General features: G+C 41.1%; 1 protein-coding gene and 1 long non-coding RNA gene across 3 annotated transcripts in view; one reads left to right on the forward strand and one right to left on the reverse strand.

Annotated features, from left to right (window-relative positions):
* Window positions 1-11,441, forward strand: part of LOC125620277 — a 14,286-nt gene extending 2,845 nt beyond the window's left edge. Inside the window, exon 2 of the long non-coding RNA XR_007351893.1 lies at window positions 10,869-11,441. This is a non-coding gene — a long non-coding RNA (uncharacterized LOC125620277). The remainder of the gene's footprint in view (window positions 1-10,868) is intronic.
* The window catches only part of Pip5k1a (phosphatidylinositol-4-phosphate 5-kinase type 1 alpha), a 46,054-nt gene continuing 28,326 nt past the window's right edge, over window positions 4,140-21,867 (reverse strand). The window contains exons 5-16 of one of the 2 annotated variants that reach the window (XM_015502945.2): window positions 20,871-21,001; window positions 20,376-20,493; window positions 20,050-20,202; window positions 18,584-18,883; window positions 14,921-15,126; window positions 13,802-13,885; window positions 12,564-12,612; window positions 12,305-12,389; window positions 10,821-10,967; window positions 10,431-10,560; window positions 6,258-6,303; window positions 4,140-5,768 (exon numbers count right to left, since the gene is read on the reverse strand). In XM_015502945.2, the coding sequence (XP_015358431.1) occupies window positions 5,766-5,768; window positions 6,258-6,303; window positions 10,431-10,560; window positions 10,821-10,967; window positions 12,305-12,389; window positions 12,564-12,612; window positions 13,802-13,885; window positions 14,921-15,126; window positions 18,584-18,883; window positions 20,050-20,202; window positions 20,376-20,493; window positions 20,871-21,001 (1,452 nt within the window). In that variant the 3' untranslated portion in view covers window positions 4,140-5,765. The remainder of the gene's footprint in view (window positions 5,769-6,257; window positions 6,304-10,430; window positions 10,561-10,820; window positions 10,968-12,304; window positions 12,390-12,563; window positions 12,613-13,801; window positions 13,886-14,920; window positions 15,127-18,583; window positions 18,884-20,049; window positions 20,203-20,375; window positions 20,494-20,870; window positions 21,002-21,867) is intronic. The other variant, XM_015502946.2, reaches the window with a different exon arrangement.

A 21,867-nucleotide genomic window follows, 5' to 3' on the forward strand; every position in this document is an offset into this window, starting at 1 on the left:
TTTTAAGTTTTCGGCGGACACAACATCTTTGTTTGTATGTGGTGCTGAGGATCCAACCCGGGCTGAACGCATGCCAGGGGAGGGCGCTACCGCTTGAGCCACATCTCCAGCCCAAAATAATATTTTTTAAAAAGTCCTTATCAGGACTGGGTTTATCTCAGTGGTAGAGCACTTACTTACCTAGCATGCACAAGGCCATTATATCCCCAGCATGCAAAAAGTAAAAAAATGTAGGTTTTAGTGGTTGGGGGTACAATTGGTGGTAAAGCACTTGTCTAGCATGTGTTGGAATATTTATGGATGAAAGGATATGATGTCTAGAACCATTTTAACCTGATCCTTTAGAAATGCAGAAAGAAAGTAGGGGGTGGAGCATAAAGTATAGATGACTGACTTCCCCCCTTCCCCCAGTACTGGGGATCAAATCCAGGGCTTCGGAAGCTAGGCAAGCACTCCACCACTGAGCTGTATCCCTAACCCTAGACTGGCATTATTTATGTTGATGATTATTGAAATTGAGTTATAATGTACATGGTGATTCACCATACTACCCTTACTTTTGGAAATTTGGGTAAAAAGGAAAAAAGAACCAGCGGCAGGAGGATCAGAGTTCAAAGCCAGCCTCAGCAACAGCGAGGCGCTAAGCAACTCAGTGAGACCCTGTCTCTAAATAAAATACAAAAAAGGGCTGGGATGTGGGTCAGTGGTCAAGTGCCCCTGAGTTAAATTCCCAGTACAAAAAAAAAATGGGAAGAGGAAAGATAAATGGGAACCAGCAATCAGATCCTTATTAATGGACTTTTGAATTTCTTTTGTAGTACTGGAAAGTGAACCCAGGGGTGCTCTACCACTGAATCACATCCCCAGCCGTTTATAAATTTTAACACATTTTAAAAATACCTTTATTTATTTAATTTTATGTTGTGCTGAGGATTTAACCCAGTTCCTCACACATGCGAGGCAAGCACTTTACCACTGAGCTACATCCCCAGCCCCGATTTTTTTTTAAATTATTTAAATTTTGCAGTGCTGGGGATTGAACCCAGAGGCACACTACCACTGAGTTACATTGCCTAACCCTTTTCAATTTTTGCATCAGGGTCTTGCTAGATTGCCCAAACTGGTCTGCAACTTGCGATCCTTCTACTTCAGCCTTCAGAGCAGCTGGGATTACAGATGTACATCATCGTTCTTGACTAAGCAGCAATTTTAGAAGATTTAAAATAACCAGATTTTCTTTCTTTTTTTTTTTGAGAGAGAATTTTTAAAATATTTATTTATTTTTTAGTTTTCAGCGGACACAACATCTTTGTTTATATGTGGTGCTGGGGATCGAACCCGGGCCGCACGCATGCCAGCCGAGCACGCTACCACTTGAGCCACATCCCCAGACCCCAAAAACAACCACATTTTCATGTCCCCAAATAACTGAAGTATAAATAGTTTAATCTTGTATCTTATTTCCACTGGAGAGTCTTTGTTTAATGATGAATACCTTTTTGGAATAGCTGAGTCTGACACTCTTAAAACACTAGAGCATATGAGGATTTTCAATTTTACTATGATTTTTTTTTTTGGTGGTGGTACTAGGGATTGAACCCTCAGCCTTGTGCATGTGAGGCAAGCACTGTGTCAACTGAGCTGTATCCCCAGTCCTTACTAGGATTTAGTGTCCCTTTTTATTACAGAAGTTTTACACAAATAGACCTTGTTTGTATCTGAATAGAAATTAGGGTGCAGCTATAGAATGAACACTGGCTGCCACTCACCACTAGAGGGATCCTCTGACCAGAAAAGGGTATCTACTGCACTCCCTTGACAGCTGTAAACTGAAGAGGGAATGTTAAGGTCAGGGTAGCATAAATAAATAAATAATAAAAAATAAAAACCATGTATGCTTAAAATACATTTAGATACAATTCCTGTTAGCAAAAACTGCTTTCTATTTATCCAGATTAAATGAGGGCTGAACCTGTGAGTTAAAGTCAAAATTAAACCAAGAATCCCTAATTCCTCTTCCAATCCAATGATTCCATCACATGGTTTTACTTTTTTTTGCAGTACTGAGGATTGAACCTAGGGCCTCACACATGCTAGCCAAGTGGTCTATCACTGAGTTAACATCCTCTGCCCTTTTTATTTTCTAGAGACAAGGTCTCCCTAAAAGTTCCAGCTGTCCTGGAACTTTTGATCTTCCTGCTTTAGCTTCCCAAATTGCTGGGATTACAGGTGTGCACCACTGTACCCAGACCCATCAAGTTTTATTTATTTAAGAATTTAACCTGGGGCTCGGGATGTGGCTCAAGTGGTAGTGCACTCGCCTAGCATGCGAGCCCTGGGTTCAATCCTCAGCACCACATAAAAATAAATATATTGTGTCCATCTAAAACTAAAAAATAATTATTTTTTTTAAAAAAGAATTTAACCTTTATTATTTTTTAATGTTGTGCCGAGGATCGAACCCAGTGCCTCACCAAGGCTAGGCAAGCGCTCTACCACTGAGCTACAACCCCAGCCCCAAGTGTTTTGTTGTTGTTTGGTATTAGGGATTGAACTCAGGGGCACTCGACCACTGAGCCAACCCTAGTTTGTATTTTTTTTAGACCGGGTCTCACTGAGTTGCTTAATGTGCCTCACTTTTGCTGAGGCTAGCTTTGAACTCAAGATCCTCCTGCCTCAGCCTCCTGAGCCACTGAGGCCACTGGGATTACACACATGGACCACCATGCCCTGCCCCATCAAGTTTTTGTTACCATCTCAATGCTGTTAACTTTTCTTTCCAATTGCTCTCACCATCAACCAGACTCACATCACCTCACATCTGACTTCTAGTCCAACCAGTCTGCTTTTTCTATCCATTCTGATAAAACTTTTGTTAACAGAGTCATGCATGGTGCATGCCTCTAATCCCAGTGGCTCAGGAGGCTGAGGCAGGATCACAAGTTCTCAAAGCCAGCCTCAGCAGTTTAGCAAGGCTTTGAGCAACATAGGGATGCCATCTAAAAAAAAAAAAAGGTTGGGGCTGGGGTTGTGGCTCAGCAGTAGAGCGCTCGCCTAGCACATGCAAGGCCCTGGGTTCAATCCTCAGCACCACATAAAAATGAATAAAATAAAGGTATTGTGTCCAACTACAACTAAAAAATATTTAAAAAAAGTTTGGGGATGTGGCTTAGTGGTTAAGCATCCCCAGGTTAAAAAAAAAGAAAAAACGTTAACAGATTGTCTTTGAATTATTTTTTGGTTTTGGGTGTTTTGCAACAATGGACATTGAACCCAGGGCCTGGAGTATCCTAGAGGCAAGTGCTCTACCACTGAAGACACACCCTGTCCTAAATTATTTTTCTCTAATGTTTTTCCACTTTTTTTGGTACCATCTTTCAGAGAATTTAGGCTTAGATATCTCCCATCTATGTTTTTTACTCCTGGATATTATAAACTCCTGGAAGGACAATTACTTCTTTTGACCTCCAACTGCTTTTGGGCATTACTCACTAGCTGCTACATAAATATTTGTAAAATATTCTTACCAGGATAGGGAATAGTGGTATGGAAAGGAGGATTCTCTAAAGCTTCCCTATCTCTATGCCTTAAAATGAATCTAACTGCTGAGCACAGTAGAGCATGCGTGTAATTCTAAGCAATCCACATGTAAGTGACTCAGGAGGCTGAGGCAGGATTACAGGCTAGAGGCCAATCTCTCAGCAAGTGAGCAAGGACCTAAGCAACTTAGTGAGATAGTGTCTCAAAATAAAGTTAAAAAGACTGGGATGTAGCTCAGAGGTAGAATGCTTGCCTAGCATGGAACTGAGGTTCCAGCCCCAGCACCAAAAATCAATCAATCAAAGGGCTGGGGATGCTCAATAGTAGAGCACCCTGGGGTTCGATTTCCAGTACCACCCCTCACCAAAAAAAGTGTTAGGTTGTAGCTTGGTGGTAATACATCACTGGGTTCAATCCCCAGAACCCGCTCTCCCAAAAGATAAAGAGTCCCAGGTCAATACCCAGTAATGGGAAAAAGTAAAGGTACCAAGAGGGGTGGGGTGTATATCTCAGTGGTAGAGCACTTGAATTAGGTGCAAGTCCATGGATTCAATTCCCAGTATTTAAATAAACAAAGAAACAAAAAACACAATAAGAGGTCTAAATAAGTGATGAAAGTTTAATACATTAAAATGATATTTATTATTATCACATTTTGCCATTTCTGAACAATACAAAGTAGAGGCAAATAGTAACACTTCATAAAAACGATGAGTTCCCTATTCCTTTCCCTAAGACCCAGCCCTCCCTCAAATATCCCCTCCCACCCCTTACAGAACTCTGTCCTGAATAAAACATTTAAATACATCATAAATAGTAAATTATGAAAAAAAAAATAGCAAGAATTGTTTCTTTCCATCTTGTAAAAAACATGGCAGCAAAGACAGGCAGCCAGAAACTGGTTGGAGGCGTCTAATATAGACAGTTATTTGGTGTATGGGTTAACCTACTATCCAGGTACAGTGGGATGGAGAAGAGATATTGTGGGACTTCAACAATCTGCCTGAGACACAAGGCCCTCTTCTTCCCCTGACAAGAACGGACAATTCAGACAGACAGCCACAAACAACTCTTAGAGATGGGCAGGAGAGGGCTTATATAGCTCCCACTTCCAACTTCCCTGCATGAAGAGAGGGGAGAGAGCATGTAGCACAGCAATGACCTTACCAGGAGGCTGCTGGCTCCCCAAGAGTTTAAGAAAACATTCTCAATTCTGGTAGATATGGACTTCCAGGTAGTCTCCCTCCACCTTAGCTCCATGAACAACAGAACATTTTGGGGGGGAAATTGGGAAGAACAAGAAATCTCCTTTAGAGAATGTAAAGTCTTCAATTTTTAGAAAACAACCAGAATACATTTCAAATTGCAGAACAGTAATAACTATATGGTCTGGCAGTGAACAGGGTCCTCCCTAGAAGAGTTCTGAAGAGCCCCATACCCACCCCACTGGATTAACAAAAGGAGTAAGATAACCCCATGTTGCACTGTCTCCATTCCTTCATCCTGGAGAAATCAAGAGAGGAGGAGTTAAAGAGGAACTGCTGCTGGCAGAGCAGTCACCATATTTCTGCTTCACCAACACCAGGACTCTTCTGTGGGAAGAGGCATACAAATAGGTCTCTCTCTTTGACACTTCTGGAATTTGATCTGAAACTGCCTTGAAATTGTGCTGTGAACTGTTTGTTCTTTTCCTTTTTTAAGGAAAAAAGAAGATTGGGAGGTGGTTAACACCCTTACTCTCCCAAAAATCTTTACAGAAAGTGCAGGGTCTTATTCAGGGATCAGAGAGAAAGAGCTAAGATGGGGATAATTTGTCAGCCAGTCTGTCCTGAGGAAATTAATAAGAGTCCAGCTCCTGATGAAAGGTAGATGAGGAGGGAAGAAACCCAAAGTCCAGCAACCCCACTTCCAGCACAAAGACTAGGGCTTTGAAAAAATTCAGTTGTGGAAGCCAAGGCAGGCCAGTTGAAAATTCATGCCACCCAACTTAAGTGGAGGGGATACTGCTGTCCTCAATTGTCCAAGGCACTAATGCCCATTCAGAGGAAGGTCAAGGAGAGTAAATTCTTCTTCGGGTAGTGAAATGGAGAGCTCCCCTAGCCTCCAAATCATAACTCCTTTTTTGATGACCAAGCAGAAGAAAACTCAGCATTCCTGGGGCAAAGGCTGACATTCTAGGATCAGAGACAGCAGAATCTTAATTCAGGTCTTCTAGAATTTCTTGCTCACTGAAAAGGAAAAGAATTGTAAAGTTAAATATTTGGAGTGTATTTAATAAGGAAGCAGAAATGAAATTCAAGGTAATTTTAATCTAGCTGCCAAAGTTAAGACACTTTCTTCTATTTCAGCCTCAGTTTCCAAATATAAGGTCCCAAACCCACAAAACTTTAAGAAGCAAAAATTAGGGGAACCCCTCTAACATTGCCAATTAACTTCTTGCTCCATTCCATCCGTGACCCATTTTATTATTGGTACCTCCAGGGATTGAATCCAGGGGTGCTTAACTACTTAGCCACATCCCCAGCCCTTTTTAATATTTTATTTAGAGACAGGGTCTTACTGAGTTGCTTAGATTGCTGAGGCTGGCTTTGAACTTGTGGTCCTCCTGCCTCAGCCTCCTGAGCCACTAGGATTACAGGTGTGCTGGGATTGCAGATGTGTGTCACTGCACCCGTCAGTGATCCACTTTCTACCTCCCCCACATCCCAAACACTCACATGGCAGAACTCTGACTCTGTAATTTCAAGCTTTTCCAACATTAAACTAACAGGAGAAAAAGAGACAGGAGAAAAATTAGATTAAAAAAAAAAAAAAAGACTCTAAGGTCACATCTCAATGCTGCTTCACTTCAGAATCAATTTATTTTTAATTTTTTTTAGTTGTAGTTGGTCACAATACCTTTATTTATTTTTATGTGGTGCTGAGGATTGAACCCAGGGTCTCGCACGTGCTAGGCGAGTGCTCTACTGCTGAGCCACAACCCCAGCCCCAGAATCAATTTTGGATTCAGAAAGATGTTAAGAAGCTACCCAATTTAGTACTTAAGTTAGCACCACATAATGAATAAATAAATAAATAAAAGAGAAACTGCCCTCAGTCCAAAAGTCTTCAAGGAATCCTATAACCAACCATATAAGTAAGTGTGGAAGTAGACTTAAATTATTTTAGTTTAAAATTATGTCGTTTCTTGAGCACTACAAAATATTTCATAGTACTCTGCTTTTCTTTCTTCAATTCCCAGGTATGGAAGGCAGCCTCTAAATGTGCTCCCCAAAATCTCTCCCTCCTGGTAGTCACCTCTTCCTCTTTAGTATGGGCTGAATTCAGTGATTCTCTTGTAACAGAATGTAGCACAAATGAATATGAATTCTAAGACTAGGTTAGGAAAAGACTAGCTTCCTCTCAGTTTGCTTCTTCTAAGGAAAGCTAGGAAGCTGCTATGATATAAGCTGTCCTATAATAGATGGGACAATATGTGACAAGGAACTGAGGAAGTACCATCAGCAAAGTCATCAACAGGTGAGGGAAGAACAGAAGGTCACTGGATTAGACAAAGGGGAACGAAGGGAAGGGAAAGGAGATGGGAATAGGAAGGACAGTAGAATGAACTGGACATAATTTCCCTATGTTCATACATGAACACACGACCAGTGTAATTCCACATCATGTAAAACCACAAAACTGTGAAGTTATACTCTATGCATATATGACAAAATACACACTACTGTCGTAAAAAGAACAAATTAAGTTTCGGGGTAACTTGTTACATAATAGATAACACAGATTTGTGCAGTTTTTCTAACAGAAATGTAAAGTTTAGGGATCTAGGCGTATAGCTCATTGGCAGAGTGCTTACTTAGCATGCAAGGAGTTCCTAGGTTCAATTCCCAGCAGCACCACACCACCATTGCCACACACACACAAAAAAGATGGCTTTGACTTTAGAAGATGGGAATGGCTTTGAGGAGAGTTTTAATGCAAGTTTAGTGTCCTGAATGTGCTATTTATAGAATTTTGGACTAACTAGGGTTACCAGTGAGAAAAATCTAATTAGAAATGGAATTAGGAGGGGCTGGGGCTTTGGCTCAGCAGTAGCGCACTTGCCTGGCATGTGTAAGGCACTGGGTTCGATTCTCAGCACCACATATAAATAAGTCTATCAACAACTAAAAAATTATTATTATTATTATTATTAATTTTTTAAGAGAGAGAGAGAATTTCAATATTTATTTTTTTAGTTTTTGGTGGACACAACATCTTTGTATGTGGTGCTGAGGATCAAACCCGGGCCACACGCATGCCAGGTGAGCGCGCTACCGCTTGAGCCACATCCCCAGCCCCTAAAAAATTATTTAAAAAAGGAAAAAAAGAAATGGAATTTGGAGATCCTTATAATGTAATGGCACAAAACTTACCAGCAACATCGTCCAGTTAGTGAAAAGCAGAACATGTGCCTAAGTAATGAACTGGTGATCTGGCTAAGGAGATTTCCAAGCAAAGTCTTGAACTGTCACCTGGTTTCTTTTTCTTCTTCTGTTTTGGTGGTGCTGGGATCAAATCCAGGGCTTCATGCACACAAGGTAAGGATTCTACCACTGAGCCACATCTCAAGCCCAATGGAAGACTTAACAAACAAAAAGAAGCCAGGATTTGGAAAGTTTCAAAACTTCTGAACCTTGGTAGGGCATGGTGGTGCATACCTATAATCCCAGCCATTTGGAAGGCTGAAGGAGGAGGATTGCAAATTTGACTCCAGACTTGGCAATTTAGCAATTGAGACTCTGTTTCAAAATAAAAAAAGGACTGGGAGCCGGGTGTGTTGGCACATGCCTATAATCGAGCAGCTAGGGAGGCTGAGGCAGGAGGATTGAGAGTTCAAAGCCAGACTCAGCTAAAGTAAACGACTGAGACCCTGTCTCTAAATAAAAATACAAAATAGGGCTAGGAATGTGGTCCAATAGTTGAGCGCCCCTGAGTTCAATCCCCAGTACAAAAAAAAAAAAAAAAGGACTGAGATATAGCTCAGTGGTAAATCACCCCTGGGTTCAACTCTTGGCACAAACAAACAAAAAATCTGAAACTCTTGAGACAGCAATCAATGCTAAAATTAAGAAATTGCAGCAGGGCACAGTGGCACATGCCTGTAATCCCAGCAGCTCAGGAGACTGAGGCAGGAGGATCACAAGTTCAAGGCCAGCCCCAGCAATTCAGCAAGGCCCCAAGCAACTTAAGACCTTATTTCAAACTTTGTACCCCTGGGTTCAGTCCCTAGTACCCACCACCACTCCCCTACCAAAAAAAAGGAAAAATTACTCAGCTGCCAAGCCAAGCCAAGAGACATGAATTATTCTCTCACCTTGAGATCTAATCAAAGAAACGCCAACATTTCCTGACTTTCAGAATAGCGAATGCATCAGTTAACTTCTTTCATGCCTCCCATAACTCCTCACCACTTTTTTTTTTGGAGAGGGGCACATGGGGCCTGAACCCAGAACCTCACCTCATACATTAGCCAAGCCAAGTACCTTACCACTGAGCTGTACCCCAGCATCCCCTAACTTTTGCTACTGGGGATCAAACCCAGGGGTGCTCTCCCTCTGAACTACATCCCCAGCCCTTTTATTTTGAGAAAGGGTCTTGCTATGTTGCTGGGGCTGGCCTCAAACTTGTGATCCTTCTGCTTCAGCCTCCCAAGTAGCTGGGATTACAAACATGCATGACCATGCCCAATTTAACTTGTCTTTGTAGTTTCACAGACTAAGAGCTCTGGTCGAGCAGCTGCGCTTAAGGAACTTAAACCCAAGGAACTCAGTCAATCTGGACCCAACTTGTATACCAAAATTCTGGGCTTCGATCCAATGCTAAAGGGATAACACTTTGGGAGATCTCTGGAGGAAGGAAATGTAGTTTGCACATAGAGAGATGTAAGTCACTTGGAGCCAGGAGCCAGACTGTGATATGCAGTTCCTAAAATAGCTCCTAACGATCCTTGCTCCTGGTATTCACATCCTTGTGTCATCCCTTCCTTTTGAGTGTGGGCTGCATTACTCAGTAAAATGAAGCACAAGTAATAGTATCCTATCAATTCTGTAATTAGGTTACAAAAAGATTATGGCTTCTGCTCAAGCATATAAGAAGCCAACTGCCATGCTCTGAGTCTCCCTCACAGAGAGACCCACAGAGCAAAGAAGTGAGGGAGGCCCACAGTCCCTAGCCAGCAAAGAACTAAGACCTTCCAGTTCAGCAATCCACAAGGAACTGAATCATGCCAATAACTACACAAATAAGCTTAGAAGCAAATCCTCCCAGTCAAACCTTCAGACAAGACTCTAGCACCAGAAATAGCTTGATTGCCACCTCATGAGAAACCTTGAGCCAGAAGACCTAGTTAAGCTGCACCTGGTTTCCTGACCGTGGAAACCATGATGTATATTTATTATTTTAAACCATTCAGTTTTAAGGTAATTTATTATGACTCAATAGATAACAAATACACTAGATAATAAAATTAAGTCATGATCTTTACACTGGACCCTTCTGAAAAACTGACTCTTCATTATTTTCATCACCCAGCAAAGATTTTTCCAGCCTTACATTTTTTTTAAAAAATATTTTTTAGTTGTTGATGGACCCTTATTTTGTTCATTTATTTATATGTGATGCTGAGAATCGAACCCAGTACCTCACACATGCTAGGCAAGGGCTTTACCACTGAGCCATAACTCCAGCCCCCAGCCTTAAATTCTAAGTGAGAATTCTCACATTACCCCTACCAGGAGATGAAGGGTTAGTTAGGATATGTGAGTGAATACCAGAAAGTCTGCACACACAGATCTCCCTTATCCCCACACTTTTCCAAGATACACGGAGAAAGGGGCCAAAGAACCAACCTTGTATTTAGTATCTGCAAAGTCTCTGGAACTACAGGTGAGAAACTGGGGCCAGGAACAGGTGAGCCTTCACTGATTTCTTCCAAAGGTGGAGTCTGAGGTAAAACATCAGGACGACCGAGATGAACATCTGGAAAAGAAAAAGAATATTAGAGAGAGAGAGAGAGAGAGAGAGAGAGAAAGAGAGAGAGAGAAAGAGAGAAAGAGAGAAAGAAAGAAAGAAAGAAAGAAAGAAAGAAAGAAAGAAAGAAAATGGGGTAAGGGAAAAACTGGAATAAGTTGGCTTTTCCTGGATAGAAATGGGGAGTAGAATTCCTGGCCAAAGATAAGGTCTCAGAAGGGAGGGAAGGCATGCCCAATCACACGGGAAGCCCCAGCCCTGGCGCTGACCTGGCTCCACTTCCGCCTTTGTTGTCACTTGTGCTTTGTGTTCCCCAGAGACGGATGGCTGGGAAGTAATGCAGGAATTGCCGCTGGGGCCTGATCGCCGAGAGAAAGATGAGCCAGACCGAAACTTTTTGGAAGGAGAGGGCTTCACTTCAAAAGGGAAAGAAAGAGCCTACTTAGCACCCACTTCAGAAACCATCACCAAGACACAGATACAAACTCCTAGTGTACCCAGGAGTTGGTACACACAGCCAAAGTTGTTCTTCTGAAGCAAAGGAGGAATAAGGGTTAACATCAATGAAGGCGGCTCTATGAATTACTATTTGGAGTGGGAGGTGTTTCATTTCACTTCATTTAGGAAACAAGCAGAAAACTTAGAAGAAAGATGACACATACTCATCTCCCTCCCTTTCCCCTATATGCAACCTTGATAGTTTTGCTTCCACCTGATGAGATGTGCTCTTTTCTATAATTCCCTTGTTCTTTAGTAATATTCCCCCCACAACCTAAAAGATGTATGCACCCAACAGTGTAATTTATACTTATTTATGTGTCACTTTGAAAAGATAGGATTTTTCCATCCCCCATAAAACTGTCTGGCATGTTTAGGTCCTCTACATCTCACTAAAGGATTACTGATGTCTGATGAGGTGAAGGAAGAGCTGGAATTTACCATGGCAACAGCATGGATGGCTGGGGGGCGAGGAGCATATTGGCACTTCCCCCTGCCTTGTTTTACCCCTTGGTACCAAAGATTGAACCCAGGGGTGCTTAACCACTGAGCCACATCTTCAGCCCTTTTTATTTTTCATTTTGAGATAGGTAGGGCCCAAAGTTTCTGAGGCTGGCTTTGAACTTGCAGTCCTCCTGCCTCAGCCTCCCAAGTTGCTGGGATTACAGGCTTATATCACCATGCCCAGCTCTGTCTTTCTTTCTCACACATGTTAGACAAGCACTCTATCACTGAGCTACATCCCCATCCTTTAATTTTATCTTATTTTGAGATAGGACATCACCACACCCAAACTGGAACTTCTAAACCCATAAAGTTGAGGTTTTAAGCAGAAACCAGAAATGCTTCACCCACAGCAACTAGTCTGAGAACTGCTTGGTACCTGGGGCATGGACAGAAGATATAATACTGGTAACATCTTTGTCTATCACTCCCTGTACATAAAAGCCTGGCTCTGTCTGAGACTGCAGCATGGATTCTACATTCATAACTAAACATTTTTGCAATCCCACCAATTCCCCAGAAAAGGCCCTCACCTCAATGACACATGGAGGGAGAGCCAGGGGGAAAGCAGCAACTCGGAAACGACTGGGACAGACAGAGTGACTGACATAAAGACGAGAAGCAGCTTTCACAGGATGTAGGTAGAGCAGGAGAGGCCTTTGGCCTTTGCAGCTCCCTGACACAGGTGTCCTGCCACCCATCTCTTGGGGTAAGGGAGCCACTGGGGGATCATCTGGTAGAAGCCACTTACAGGGGATCTTCTTGAACACTGTGTTGCACATGAAGCGTTGGAACCGTTCAGCGTAGAAGCCTGGACGATGCACCGATACAGTGTCCTACAGAGCAGAAGAGATGGCTACAGAGTTAGAGAAAGGCCCAATAAAAGAATTTGTAGTCCAAGGACCATTTTCCTTTAGACCAAGCCCTGTCCAAAGGATAAAACCCCAAAATGAAATTGGGAGTGAGAGAGGCAAAAGTGGGGAGGAAGCCTTTAGCTGACTGCTACTCACCCCATCATGTACAAGTGCTTTCCAAGAATGCTCCAATTTCTTAACAAACCTGCAGAGAAAAATTAATATCACACACACTATTTCTGAATGAATGTCTAATAGGTTTTTTTCTCCTCCCCCAATTCTAGGAAGAGGCAATAATATAAAACCTTGAAAAGACAAAATCTGACAAAGTACTTCCACTCTGGTAAGCTGGCTTTCCAGAGAAAGGCATGGCAGTGCTTATTCAGATTAGAAATCAATGCCTTTTTTTGTTTTTTTTCACAGGGGGAGGTACTGGGGATTGAACCCAGGGGCACTTTACCACTGAGTTAGATCCCCAGCCCTTTTTTGAGATAGATTCTTATTAAGTTGTTTAAGGCCTCACTAATATGCTGAGACTGGCCTTGAACTTGTAATCCTTTTGCCTCAGCCTCCTGAGTTGCCGGGATTGATTACAGGCATGCACCACTGTGCCCAGCAATCAATGCTTTTTCTATGTAAATCAATTATTCCTTCATAGGAAAAGGGCAGTTTATATGTCCTGGCAAATCAGGGACAATAATATTAATTTTAAATGGGCTGGGGATATAGCTCAGTGGTAGAGCACTTGCCTAGCATGCATGAGAGGCCCTGGATTTGATACCCAGCACTGCAAAACAAAACAAAATAATATGAATTGTAAAAAGAGAGCTGGAGAAACAGATGGGCAAAACTGGAAATAGCAGTAGAAAGTGGATAATAATATGAAATCAGTAAGTCAAGTATTTTCCAGTCCCTATTAGTACCCAAAGTGTTACAGGAATAACAATGGGGCCTAACATTTCTAGCTTCTCCCTCATCACCACTTCACTATCTCTGTTGTTCCATAGGCTGATACCTTTATAGAACAGTGATCCTCTTGTTTTTCCTCTGTGGGAAAGGGAATATGCTTCCAGCTATACTCCAATGTGGAGTATGACACACCTCACAGGTTTTCACAAAGAGCCAGGCAGATGGCATGTTCCACTCTGGTGCTTCTGAGGACTGATTCAGCTTTCCAGAGAAGGTATATATATCATGTTTGGGGAAGTGGTGGGGTAGGGAAGCCAGGAAGAGAGGTTAAATCAAGGAAGTTTAGAAAACCAATGGGTTAAACAGTCCAACAGCAACTCAATGTTTCTGCTTTAGGAAGGGTGTGATGATAGACCCATCTAAAAAACATGAGTAGCTATCTGCATTTACTCTGTCTCCTACTTTGAGGTCTATATGTTTCTTACCTGTAAGACTGCAGAATATCAATAATGCCAATATAAAGCAGGAGCCTTTCCCCTTTACTGTTCCGGGCAGGGATGCCACCCATACTGGGGAAGACAAAAAGAAAGAATTAGAAAATCTGCTGGCTAGCAGGCAGAGGCTTCTCCTAACCCTAATTCAAATTAGAACATGGAACTCAGACCTAAACATAACTGACTCATTTTTCATAAACTATAAGAGAATGAAATCCTTCCTCAAGTCTTAAGAAACCCGTTTTAGTCTTCTCTACAATCTCCTTAATTATGTCTCCTATCCATCAGAGACTGTAGAATCCCTATTACATAGCAATTTGGGGAATACTCCCCCAATTAACTAAACTTCCTAAGAACTTTCGTATTTTAACTTATGCCCACTAAAATATTCTTCTTCTTTTTTTAAATATTTTTTTATTTGTTGCTGAACCTTTATTTTATTTATTTATTTATATGTGGTGCTGAGATTTGAACGCAGTGCCTCACACACACCAGGCAAGCGCTATAGCACTGAGCCAGAACTCCAGCCCCAAGATACTCTTCTTAACAGTCATATTATAGGATACCTAAAGATACTTCGTGTATTTTACTAACATTAGTTAAATCATGATGCTAAGAAGATGCCTTACATTAAGAAGCCATTATTATAAAGTTATAATTTTCATATATGTGTCTAAGACTCACTCTTTTCATCTTGAGTAGCTCACCTTCCCAGATGTACTATAAACCCCAAATCAAAGACCTCCTCCTTTCCTTTTATATTCTTTTATTTAAATTTTTTAAATTTATGACAGCAGAATTCATTATAATTCACATTACACCTATAGAGTACAGTTTTTCATATCTCTGGTTGTATACAAAGTATATTCACACCACTCTTGTCTTAATACACTTAAGATGGACATCTTATTCCATCATCCTTTTTCAACCTCTTGCCCCCTCCCTCCCCGTCCTGCTTAAGAAAGGTCTTCCTATGGTTCTATAAGCATTAATGTTGCTGGTTTGACTGCTGAAATCAAAGCTATTCTTTCTTTCCAGAATCCAAGTATGTTCCTTAAGGAAAAGTGCTGTGAGCTTGTGCTCACCTCCCTGGTACCCGAGCCTACTCACTGATCTTCTGTCTCCATGGTTCCACCTCGTCGAGCCTCGCCCTGGATGGATTCCATGGCTGTGGAGTAGAGAGCTTTTTGGGGAGCTGGTCTGCGCGTGTCAAATGAGTATTGTGTTTCATTATTTAAGGGCTCTCGTTGTGCATGATCTATGTTGTGGATTGACATCAAAAGACTGTAATCCATTATCTTAAAACTCTGCAGCACCTAATGGAAAAAACAAGCAACCAAACAAATATGATATGAACCTTTGGAGGCATAAGGATTTTTTCAGGATTTCACAGCTTCATGATCTAATTATACTTGATAATGAACCTTCAGGGCTAACCATAAAATTGTCCATTGTTCTTCCTACTCTTTGGAGAAGAGAATATTAAGCTCTCTGGTCAGTCTTTAATTATACCCCTTTATCTTTCTCTCATTTGAGTAATGGAAATTAATTTTTCAAATCCCACTGCCAATCCACAGACACTCCTTGTATTTCTTCATGAAAATAACACTATATTCTCAAGGTAACAAGGAATATGTATTTGTGCTATAAGGAATCCACAATTAAAGTCTAAGTAAAAGCATACTTTATTGGGGCTGCGGGCGGTTGTGGCTCAGTGGTAGAGTGCTTGCCTAGCAAGTGTGAGGCACTGGGTTCCATTCCCAGCATCACATAAAAATAAATAAAGGTCCAGCAACAACTGAAAAAAAGTATTCTTTGTAACAGAGCAGACTTTAACCTATCAGCTTCAATTCGGTTCAAAATTTACTGAATCCCCACAATGTGTTATAGATATACACTTAGATATGTAGATACCTGATGAGTTTCTGGGCTGGGGTGTAGCTCAGTGGTAGAGTACTTGCCTACCAGGCAAAAGGCCCTGGGTTCAATACCCCACACCATGCACACACAGACATAAACACACAAAGGATTTCTGTCTTCAAGCATATTATAAATTTAGAAGGGCTACAAATGTAAATAAAGGCAATACAGTCTAACATATGCAACAAGAGAAGTATTTATGTGACAGAAAAGCAGCACACATCTAATGGATTTATGAAGTAGAAATTGGACATAAAATAAGCCCAAGTAAATAAAGGCAGGAAAGAACGTTGCTAAAACTGGGAGCGCAAAACAGCACATTTTGTGCAGGGAGATATAATCTGGTATTGCTAGAACATAATATGCAAATACCTGGTGTAGAAGATTATGGGCAAGACAATGAGGGCACAATATATGTCATATTAAGAAGCCTGGTCTTGGGCTGGGGATGTGGCTCAAGTGGTAGTGTGCTTGCCTAGTATGTGTGAGGCACTGGGTTCGATTCTCAGCACCACATTAAAAAAAATAATATAAAGCTATTGTGTCCACCTAAAATTAAAAAATAAATACTAAAAAAAAAAAAAAGAAGTAGTAGTAGCAGCAGCCTGGTCTCCCAGGTCAGGTGGTACATGCCTGTAATCCCAGGAACTCAGGAGGCTAAGGCAGGGGTATTGCAAATTTGTGGCCAGTTGCAAGTTCAAAGCCAGCCTCAATAACTTAGGGAGACCCTGTCTTAAAACAAAAAACAAAAAAGGGATGGGGATGTGGCTCAGTGGTTAAGCACCCCTGCGTTCAATCTCCTGTAACAAAAAATAAAGAAGCCTGGGTATACTTCCAGTGCTGTGAAAACTCAACCAAGGGTATGCTGATAGAAGGATGAAGTAAAAGGAGAGGAAAACCTAAGGCTAGGATAGTTTTTTTTGTGCACAGTGTGAAAAAAACCTGTCTCCATTGGTTGAGTAAGTCTCCAGTCCTTGCAATTGAAGGATACAATCTAAAATAGACATTATCCTTGGAAGCAGATGCAGACTGAGCAAACAAAGGCAAGAATGGACAATATTTTGGACTGAGCAGAGGAAGATGATTTTGCAAAAGCAGTTAAAACAACAACAACAGGGCTGGGGATGTGGCTCAAGCGGTAGCACGCTCGCCTGGCATGCGTGCGGCCTGGGTTCGATCCTCAGCACCACATACAAACAAAGATGTTGTGTCTGCCGAGAGCTAAAAAATAAATATTAAAACAATTCTCTCTCCCACTCTCTCTTTAAAACAACAACAACAACAACAACAACAACAACAACAACAACAACAAAGAAAAATCAGTAGGGAAATGTTGACCGAAAGAAAAAGGAAATGATTTACAGTCAAATGCTGCAGAAAATTGAAACGTATTCTACTCAGCATGTAGGTGGTCACTTAAAGAGTAATTCTACTGAAGTAGTGAGAACAAAAAGGGAGGACACAGTAGGTTAGGACAGGAGTAAGAGCTGAGAAAGGAAAAGGAAGCCTGGAAGCATCATTAGTTAAAAGCACTGGAAAAAAAAAAAAAAAGTCCTCCCAAACTTAAGATAGAACAGATAAAGCTTACTTGCATGTAGAAAGAAAGTAGCCAATAGAGGTGGAATCTAGAGGAAGGAAAGGAAGGGATGAAGAAGGTCATAAAGAAATAAGAAAAAAAAGAGATTTATGTATTTATTTTTGCAGTATAGGAGCCTGAAAAGAGGGCTTCATAAATGCTAGGCAATCTACCACTGAACTACATCCCAGCCTTTTTAAAAAAATTTTTTTATTTGTTGATAGATGTTTATTTATTTATATGTGGTGGTAAGAATCAAACCCAGTGCCTCACACATGCCAGGCAAGTGTGCTACTGCTGAGTCACAACCCCAGCCCTCATCCCAGCCCCTTTCATTTTTATTATGAATCATTCATTTATATATTGGTACTGGAAATTGAACCCAGGGTGTGCTTTACCACCAAGCTACATCCCCAGCCCTTTTTAACATTTTATTTTAAAATAGTCTCACCAAGTTGCCCTGATTGGCCTCCAACTTGTGATATTCCTGCCTCAGCCTCCTGGGTAGCTACTATTATGAGCAAGCACCACTGTATCCAGTAAAATTAAGAATTTTTAAGATACACTTATAAATTAGTTATGAGCATAGCACAAAGGGATGAAACAGGATATAAAATTAAGGTGTTGAGAAACAAGTTGGGAATTAGGAATTTGAAATGGTTTTAACAGAATGCCAAACATTTGAAAATCCCTGTTGAGAGGAACAGGAAATGAAATGATGAGCAATACTGAAGTTCTAGGTAGAAGTGAATACCATAAATCTATAGATATGCCAGTTTACAAAGTTGTGTGATTCTTCTTCAATAGCACTCGGATTCCAAGATACAAATTTGGATTTAGCAGACAAAATCAAAATCTGGGGAATGATGGTGCTAGTGTGAAAATAAGTACAAAGTTTGACTACAAGACCCAGGCTATCTAGAGAAGGCCCAGTGAGAGGATAAACAGAAATTACAAATGGAAAGGCATGGTAAATTTAAAAGTCATTTTAAATGAAGTCTAGAACATGGAACTAAGGAATAGAGTTCCATCTCCCACAGACTCAGTCTCAAAGAACCAAGCTGTTTTTTTTTTTTAATATTTCTTTTTTTGTTGTAGCTATTATTTTGTTTATTTATTTATTTATTTTATGTGGTGTTGAGGATCGAACTCAGTGCCTCACACGATAGGTGAGTGCTTTGTCACTAAGCCACAACCCCAGCCCTTCAAAGAACCGAGCTGCTTTAATTTCTGAGATTTTCTGATGTCTGAGAGAAAGGTAAATATGGCAAACTCACCAAACAGTCACGCTGCAGGGTCTTACAAAGAGCATTGTACATGTCAGCATCCAAAAAAAGACCATCGGGGATGTCTTGTAGGAAGTCCAGGTCTTTATAGGTGGGGAGAACCTTCTCTCGCTCTTTCTGAGAAGCCCGTCGTTTATATGTTGAGCCCTTGAGGTCATATTTCATATGCATCTTGACTGACCGTGGTAAAAGATTGTTCATCACCACAATTCGTATGTTCTTGCCACCTGCCTGCACACAGTACAGTCCATAGAATTTAGGCAGCAAAGTTCGAGGGTTCTGATTGAGATTCTAAGGGAACAAAAATAAAACACAGTAAAGCAAGTTAGCTGCTTTCCAGTGAAATTCAAGGGCAAAGGTTGCCATCCATCCTCCCTTTGTCTCCTACATGGGATTCAGGCACAATCTGCTCATAAACCCACATCACATTGGGTCAAAATTTCCAAATGCATCTCAACAATGTGATCACCATCAACCTGAGCAACAGACCTTCCAACAAAGTAATCAGCTAAGATCCCAAACATATAATGGATATACTAATTCAAAAGGACAGTGTTTTTTTTTTAAAAAAAGTCTTGTATTCCTAATTATAGTATATGTTCCTGGGGGTATTATGCAAAGCATAAAGTGTTTCCTAACTTCTCTAACACATAAGACAAAAAAAAGCCCCCCCCCCCGTTTTTGGTAATGAAGACTGAATCCAAGGGTGCTCTACCACATGAGCTATATCCCCAGCCCCACCTTTTGTAGTATTTTTGTTGTTGTTGTAGATGACAATACTTTTTATTTACTTATTTATTTATATGTGGTGATGAGAATCGAACCCAGGGCCTCGCATGTGCTAGGCGGGCGCTCTACTCTGAGCCACAACCACAGCCCATCCCCTAGCCCTCCCCCCTTTTTTGTGGTGCTGGGGATTGAACCCAGTGCCTTGTGCATGTGAGACAAGCGCTCTACCAACTAAGCTATATCCCCAGCCCTCCTCCAGCCCTTTTTAATTTTTATTTTGAAATAGGCTCTTGGGGCTGGGGATGTGGCTCAAGCGGTAGCGCGCTCGCCTGGCATGCATGCGGCCCGGGTTCGATCCTCAGAACCATATACAAACAGATGTTGTGTCTGCTGAAAACTAAAAAATATATATTAAAAAAAATTCTCTCTCTCTCTCTTTAAAAAAAAAAAAAGAAAGAAAGAAAGAAAAAAGAAATAGGCTCTTGCTAAGCTGCTAGGGCTGGCCTTGAATTTGTGATCCTCCTGCCTCAGCCTCCCAAGTCTCTGGCATTACAAGTGTGCATCAACATGCCCTTCTACAAAACCCTTTTTAACCTAATGAGGCAAAAGTACAAAAACAAACAACTGTTAAGAAAACAACGCTGAACTGTCTTGGCTTGCTGAAGACAGCTTTATAGCCTTGTCCAGAAGTGTCCAGCAAAGGTGGCCAGTGTTCCTCTCCTCCTTACCATGTAATATCCTGGAAGCAACTTCTGCAGAAACTCCGCTTCTTTATGCTGGACTGTCTTGATGATGAATTCGTCATCGCTGGACACGTAAAAAAGGGAACCACTAGCTCCAGAATTGCAGAGTTCAATCAGTGGCTCACTACATAAGGAATACTAAAGTCGAAAGAGAGGACAGTAAAAAAGATTCAAACTATCCCACACAGAAGTCAACTATGAATATATTTCTGTTCTAAGGAAAACTAGAACAAAACTGTGGAGAAAGTGAGCCTTGCTTGGGGAACATCCCTCAAACCTGGAGTCACAGGGTGCTGATACGAGACACTTACCAAGTAATCATCAGGCCGGATGCCAAATAGCTCCCTGAAGTAGCGGAAAGCAACCGGTGCATAGGTTTTGAAACGAAAGTCATTGTAGTGATGCGCAGGGGTCAGGTTGCTCCCTTCACTATGAAGTTAAATAAAAGAAACCTTAGAGGAAGGTCAATTCATCTTTCTGAGAGAACCAGAGGGATTACTCTCTCCTGAGAAAACTGAATGGGACAAAGTCACAACAAGAAGATCAAGACATAGGAATCAGTATCTCCTGGCCAATGCTACTGTTTTTTTTTTTTTTTGGACAGATCACTCCACAGGCCAGAACCTCATGGCAGCATCTGCTCTCCAAATGCTCCAGTATTACATCAGCCTGTTTTGACCAGGCTGAGAACTAGCAGGCTAAGAATTACAAGTGAGTCAGGCCCAATTTCTTAAAATTGCCCTGAGTTGATTTGAAAAACCCACATTTTCAATGATATTCTTATAAATGTTAATTGACCTCTGTACCTGGGGAAGAAGATACTCTCCACCACGTAGAAATCTTGCATGAGGACATCCCGTTCTGGTTTGGTACTCAGGCTCCCCACAGTATGAGTAATGCCTAATTGGATGGCACCTTTCAAGGCTGATGAGGTTGTCTTAAGAAACAGAAGACAAATGACAGAGCTAAGTTTCTAGTATTAAGTCTGACCATAGCAATAAGACTAGGAAAAAGGAGCCTGAAGGAATACCCAAAAGCAAATATACCCTCAGTGGTTCAGGCTGAATTGTTATATTTGTTATTAACCTTAGTTACTTTGTAATTACTCCCGGAAAAGAGAAGGACAGTGAAGGTACAGTAGCAAGGTAGGACCATCTGAAACAGACTTAGCTAGACATAGTGTTCCCTTTTTATAGGACAGCCTCAACAAGAATGAGTATCTATATGTGGAAGATAGACTGTACTGAAAGAATAATCTTAGGACTCACTTGTAAGATTTCCTTCCCCCTGAGGTCCCACAAACATCAATTCATCTGATATAAAATTAACCAATACTTTGATTTGACTATGTAGTTACATAAGCTTCAGTCCTCTAAAAAAGGGTATGACTAACATGTCAAAGACAATTTATTGCCAAAAAGTTCTGAAGAAAGCATGAAAAATTAAAATTACTTCTGAGGTGGGTTTGGGGATATAGCTCACTTGATAGCGTGCTTACCTTGCATGCACAAGGCCCTGGGTTCAATCCCCAGCACCATAAAAAAAAGAAAACAAAAAAATTACTTTTGAGGAGTATTTAGATTTAAGATTGTTATACTAGGGCTAGGGTTCAGCCCAGTGTACAGCGCTTGCCCATACCATGTGTGAGGCACTGGGTTTGATGCTCAGCACTACAGAAAAATAAATAAAGGTATTATGTCCATCTACAACAACAATAAAAAATCAGAAGTTCCACCCCATGCAAATACACAGCTATCAAGTTTCTTCCCAATGTATTAACTGGGAAAAAAAAAAATCAGAGAT

This window comes from Marmota marmota, unplaced genomic scaffold (assembly GCF_001458135.2).
Source record: "Marmota marmota marmota unplaced genomic scaffold, marMar, whole genome shotgun sequence".
Taxonomy (NCBI): Eukaryota; Metazoa; Chordata; class Mammalia; order Rodentia; family Sciuridae; genus Marmota; species Marmota marmota.